This window comes from Populus euphratica, unplaced genomic scaffold, assembly GCF_000495115.2.
Source record: "Populus euphratica unplaced genomic scaffold, PopEup_1.0 scaffold37.1, whole genome shotgun sequence".
NCBI classification, from domain to species: Eukaryota; Viridiplantae; Streptophyta; class Magnoliopsida; order Malpighiales; family Salicaceae; genus Populus; species Populus euphratica.
The window spans coordinates 15,063-20,438 of record NW_011499909.1 but is presented as its reverse complement, the minus strand read 5'-3'; the positions used below and the strand labels follow the sequence as shown (position 1 = coordinate 20,438).

General features: G+C 34.1%; 1 protein-coding gene across 2 annotated transcripts; it reads left to right on the top strand.

The window, feature by feature from the left end:
- Positions 1-821: 821 nt before the first annotated feature.
- Positions 822-4,942, top strand: LOC105133699 (uncharacterized). 2 transcript variants are annotated; one of them, XM_011037782.1, is made up of 5 exons: positions 822-1,184; positions 1,610-1,755; positions 2,055-2,168; positions 4,290-4,373; positions 4,586-4,942. In XM_011037782.1, the coding sequence occupies exons 1-5, from the start codon at positions 905-907 to the stop codon at positions 4,640-4,642; spliced, it is 681 nt and encodes a 226-aa protein (XP_011036084.1). In that variant the 5' UTR covers positions 822-904; the 3' UTR covers positions 4,643-4,942. The 2 variants fall into 2 exon arrangements, with proteins under 2 accessions (XP_011036084.1, XP_011036085.1); XM_011037783.1 differs by having other exon boundaries at positions 825-1,184; positions 1,652-1,755.
- The last annotated feature ends 434 nt before the right edge of the window (positions 4,943-5,376 follow it).

The window sequence follows — 5,376 nt, the reverse complement described above, 5'->3', positions numbered from 1 at the left end:
GAAAGTGTTTTCCTCCCAAATTTTTCAGGAAAACACTTTCTTGAAAATCAAGCCAAAGTTTCATTTGACTGGAAAGTGTTTTTCGTTTACCAACTTTCCTAACAGCAAACGAACACAAGAAAGTTTGGAAAGTGATTTTCCAGAAACCACTTTCTGAAAAACAAACACAAGAAAGTTTGGAAAGTGTTTTCCCGGAAACCACTTTCTGGAAAACAAACACAGCTAAAAAGAAAAACACTTTCCTGAAAACCAAGCTAATTTTTTTTTTACTGAAAAATATTTTTCATTGACTGGAAAGTGTTTTTTGTTGACCGGAAAATGTTTTCCATTTACCAATTTTTCTAATGGCAAACAAACACAGAAAAGTTTGGAAAGTAGTTTTCCAAAAACTATTTTCCGAGAAACAAACATGACCTAAGTATCAGAGAATTATCACCTCCATAAAAATTAAAAAAAATCTTTTACGGGTATTAATTATAAATACCTTAATTTAATAACCATCATGTATAAGTTATCAATTATTTAATTGAAAAGAATTAATTAAATTAAAATAATTAATTAATTAATTAACCAATTATCTAGACTAATTGAATGTTTTATATATATTATGGAATTTAGGTAAGATTTAATTAGATAAATCGAATTTAGTCATGTCAGTTATTTTTTTATTTAAATTAAAATTTAATTCAAGTCATACTTTAGACCGAGTTTAACAGGGCACGGCGGAAGCAGTCCTTGTTCCATCCAGAGCAGCCACGTCATCGAAAGATAGATAAAAAATCTGGCTAATTGAACAGACAGTTTAAAAGCCTTAAACCCAACAACACGGATAATATATAAATAGCCCCAAAACACAAAATTCTAAAGCTAATTCTCTAGAATCATCAAAACAAGAAGAAAAGAAATGGCGTGCACGAGTGTGCTGCGTTCTGTTTTGACAACAGAGCCATGGATGATTCCTCTCCATCAAAACCGAGCCATCATCTATTATTCTCTCTCATCGAGAAAAACCGTTGGAGTTTCAACCAGTAAGACACCAAGCATTAGGGCTCCTGAATTTCATCACTTTGGAAGACCAAGACCCACTCATGTTAACTGTTTCAGCTCTTATAATAATAACAACAACAATGAAGATGACCACGATCAAGACCCCCCTCAAGAAGCTGTGCTCAAAGCTATTTCTGGTTTGTCTACTTCTTCTTCTTCTTTGGCCTTTTGGGTATTTGAATAGAATTTGTCTGGCATTTTAATTTTTAACATGATAAACTGCGGTCATTTAGTTAAATGGATTAGAATGACAATTTGTTTGTTGGAAACAAGGGCATGTGATGTAATGTAACCGGAGGAGTTTATTTCTCTGTTACTACAATTCTTTTGACTGTCCTATTTAATTTTTTTTAGTATTGTTATTATTATGCTTTAATTCATGATAGCCAAATGTGTTTTCCCAATTATTTATTTCTTGTATTTTATTAGTACTGCTATTTTGGACAGTTCCGGGTTAATTGAATTTGTTGTGAAGTTTTTATATGCCAAAGGTTAATGGATATCAATGCTTTCAGCTGATTCTTGTTGTATTCCATTTGGTCTTGTTATAATTTGTGTGAAGCATACAGTCACATATTGATAGAAACTTCTGTTGATGATACAGAGGTATCAAGGACAGAAGGGAGGGTTGGACAAACCACAAATGTGGTTATTGGTGGTACGGTAGCAGATGATTCTACTAATGAATGGCTTGCTTTGGATAAGAAGGTACAGATGCTTGACCTCTTTCGATTACCATTCCCTTTCTTTGTTAGCTTATTGATTTTATTACTTGTTAGACAATATTCTTTATTTTGTTTTCGTATTCGACCTCTATTCCATGTCAAATAATATTAATCATAACTGCTCGCGGACATCTGTAACAGATATTGATTTTGTTACACTTTAGAGTCTAGATTTTTATTATGCATGGTCTATGAAGTTATGATCTTGTAGACACTGTTCTTATGTGTTTGTCAAACTCGTACAAATTTGGCATCTGAACAGTAGTATTATTTACCTTCCAGGTAAACTCATATCCAACAGTTAGAGGATTTACTGCAATAGGTACAGGAGGTGATGATTTTGTGCAAGCTATGGTTATTGCTGTTGAATCTGTAATTCAACAACCAATCCCTGAGGTATATGTCCTTTCTTTTTGCTGCAAATAATTAGTAGAAAAGACATATAAGATGGCAGTGCGTTGAAAGAAGTAAACTGCAAGGAGACATGTATTGTGTCTTTTCTTGTTAATGTTGAATCCTATTTGTTTTTTGCATTACCTACAGGATTGTTAATTTCATTTTCGTTTTTTTATTGAAGTTTTCATGTTTTTGTTTTTGTAGGCTGTTCATTTATATTTCCTTACACTAAGGTTTTTTTCATTAAATATCATGAGTGGTCTCGTCCAATATCTATTTGGCATTAGAATTTCATAAACACGTGAAAAGTAATGGATGCTCTAGCACATAGATATCGAACAGAGGTGCTCATTGTCTGCCAATACAGAGTATTGAACATAGATATCGAACAGAGGTGCTCATTGTCTGCCAATACAGAGTAGTTCTTTCAGTAGCATGTTATGCTTGCGAGAGTAGATGACGATGCATTCTGTATGGTGTTGTGCTTTATCCTATGTGATTGAAATTAATGGTTGGCTTCTGTAACTCGCATGATTAGTTGAAGGTTGCTCCCCATAATTGATTGCATTCGTCAGATCTAAAGTGATTGATAGAAGAAGGTTTTAGGTGGAGAATCTCTGGCCATTACATCTTTTATCCAGAAATTAGAGATACTATAAGTGTTTCATAGACTGCAATGGTAATTTATATTTCGCATCGAGAAAAGAAATCTTTCTTTTCTACTAGGAATATGAGGAAGAACCTTTCTCATAAAATCTGGTCTATTAATAACTTTCTATTCCAACATAGAACGAAAAGGACAATATACAGGGCTTTAAATACAGAAGGGAAAATGTATTTAAAGAAAGTGATTGGTTTGCTTATTTGTGGTTTTCTACTGGAAATTTCTCTGCAGAAATTTGAAAACAGAAACTGCATGGTCTGAACCAAGTTATCCTGTTAGTTTTTCAAGATATGATAGGTTCCAAACCAAGTTATCTTGTTAGCTTAGGGAAACATGGATTTGGGTTTCAGAATTGTTAAGTGGATGATTTCCATGCCTTTGTTTTTCCACATCCAGCTTGAGGGAATGACTACTAGTCCTGCTCTAATGTAAACCTTAATGATAACATGTGAGTAGTGAAATTCCTCATCATATAGCTTGCAATTATGGAAGATTGCCATGTCATCAGCTGTGCTTTGCAGGTGGTGCATTACCAAACCATTTCTCATCAAATAGTTTGGTGAGTCTAGGATTTGAAGCACAAGCCTTGGATGATGGGACTAGAATACACATGCCATATGAATCTGTTGGTTAACAGTTACAAGTAGTAATGAGGAAGGCCTGTTTGAGAATAGCATGCTGGCCACAAATTGGCAATGGTAGTTATGCACATCCAGGGCTAAACAATAGTGGTCAAAGATGTTGTAAGGGTTGGTGTTGAAAGTTTTTGGCAGATACAAGCATTTGTAATTTTTGTTGATGTTGCAAATGGAAACAGATGCCACATATTTTATCTGTCATCATTATTATGCCTCAACTTATGGCTAAAAAACAAATTTTGTCTTCTTCCTTCTTGAAACACTAATGGTTGACTTTACCATTAAAGTGATTAAACTGTTAGACAACAATATGAACCTTGTCAGAAAAAAAAGCTTAATTTCTCAATTAGATTACTGTTTTGGATGTGTCAATCTCGCTGTCATGCTGTGGCTCTTGGTCGGTTACATAGAAAGAAATGTTATATTTAAAGGCATGTTTGCGTTACTTATGCTGTCCAGGTAGGGGAAAAAAAGGAAAAGCTGAGATTGCTATCAATTTATTGTAATTTCATCAATATAAGAGTCTTTATCTTAGAACATGGTGAATTTTTTTACTCTCAGTATTGCAGTTTGAAGAAATAAGTTGACCTATTGAACTGATGCCGATTGTTTCAAAATGCTTACCTGTTCTTGAAAATCTTGACACCTTTTAAAAATAAATATAACCAGATTGTTATTAAACTAGATGATCTTTCTTTCATTTTTTTTTTTTGGCAACCTTTTTCTTTGATTGCAGATCTGACTTACTTGTTGAATTATCAGCCTAGAGCTTGTATTATAAACAAGTATCTAATTACATTAAGCCACTTTTTTTCCCAGGGTCGAGTGAGGCAGAAAGTATCTTCAAGGGGCAAATATGTGTCAGTCAACATCGGTCCTGTTCAAGTGGTTTCTAGTGAGCAGGTCTCTCTCTCTCTCTCTCTCTCTCTCTCAGGCACGTAAAAGATATTGATGAGACATAGTTTTTAGCTTTTTATGGAAACAAAAGGAAAGAAAAGGGGCTGATATGTCTATATATATATTTATGCTTAATAAATGATATGTTGATTATTTTGCGCAAGATATCAATAACACCTGGTGATAATTTGTTGACATGGAACTTCTCGTTCTGCCAGGTTCAAGCTGTATACAATGCCATGAGGAGAGATGATCGGATGAAGTACTTTTTGTAGTATGAAACTCCTTTTGTTTTGTATAGAATGCCGATATGTGGGGCTGAAAGATTTGCCTCTCTTTTAAGATTTCCAGTCTTTCTTTCCCAGTTATGTTATTTGATAAGCACAGGTGTTATTAGTTAAGAAATCTTGATTCAATATGATCTGTTAGATATTTATTTGAGATGTATATTATAATGATTTGATAATCACAAAATAGGGAGCAAATACCTTTTGTAATTTCATGCTTGATCTACAATAGATAGATTGGCTATGGATAAAAACTATATCGAGCATGGTTATGAATTTCTTTCTTCATTTTCTTTTTGTGGTTTGCAATTACTTGGAGGGCAGGGAAGTCTTGTTTTGAGTTTGTTGAACTTGGGGTTTTTATGTGTATTGACTTCTATGGAAGTCCAGAAAATGTGATGCAAGGAAATTCTGTGTAATTGTGGCTTTATGTTAATTCCGGCTCCTAACACCAGGTAGTCATGACTACATCACAGTTAGCATGCATTGTGGCTATGCTTTTTTATCATATCCCAAAGGTTCTTCCATTGCAAAACTAGCAATATTGATCATTCCCATTTTTATATGTAGGACTGGCATATTTGACTTTGCACCTGCTTGTAACTTCCGTGGATGGGTCCCAGACTGATATCAGGTGCTTATAACGGTATAGACTTTGTTGGTTTGCATTGTTTCTTGCCTCAACTAACACATGCTCGTAGTGGTAGAGGGACAACTCTGTT

Bases quoted from the DNA above. Each gene is read 5' to 3' on its own strand.
- LOC105133699 (XM_011037782.1), top strand. From the start codon at position 905: ATGGCGTGCACGAGTGTGCTGCGTTCTGTTTTGACAACAGAGCCATGG. The intron at 1,185-1,609 runs GTTTGTCTACTT...ATTTGTGTGAAG, and splicing joins TGTGCTCAAAGCTATTTCTG to CATACAGTCACATATTGATA. The intron at 4,374-4,585 runs GTCTCTCTCTCT...TCGTTCTGCCAG, and splicing joins AAGTGGTTTCTAGTGAGCAG to GTTCAAGCTGTATACAATGC.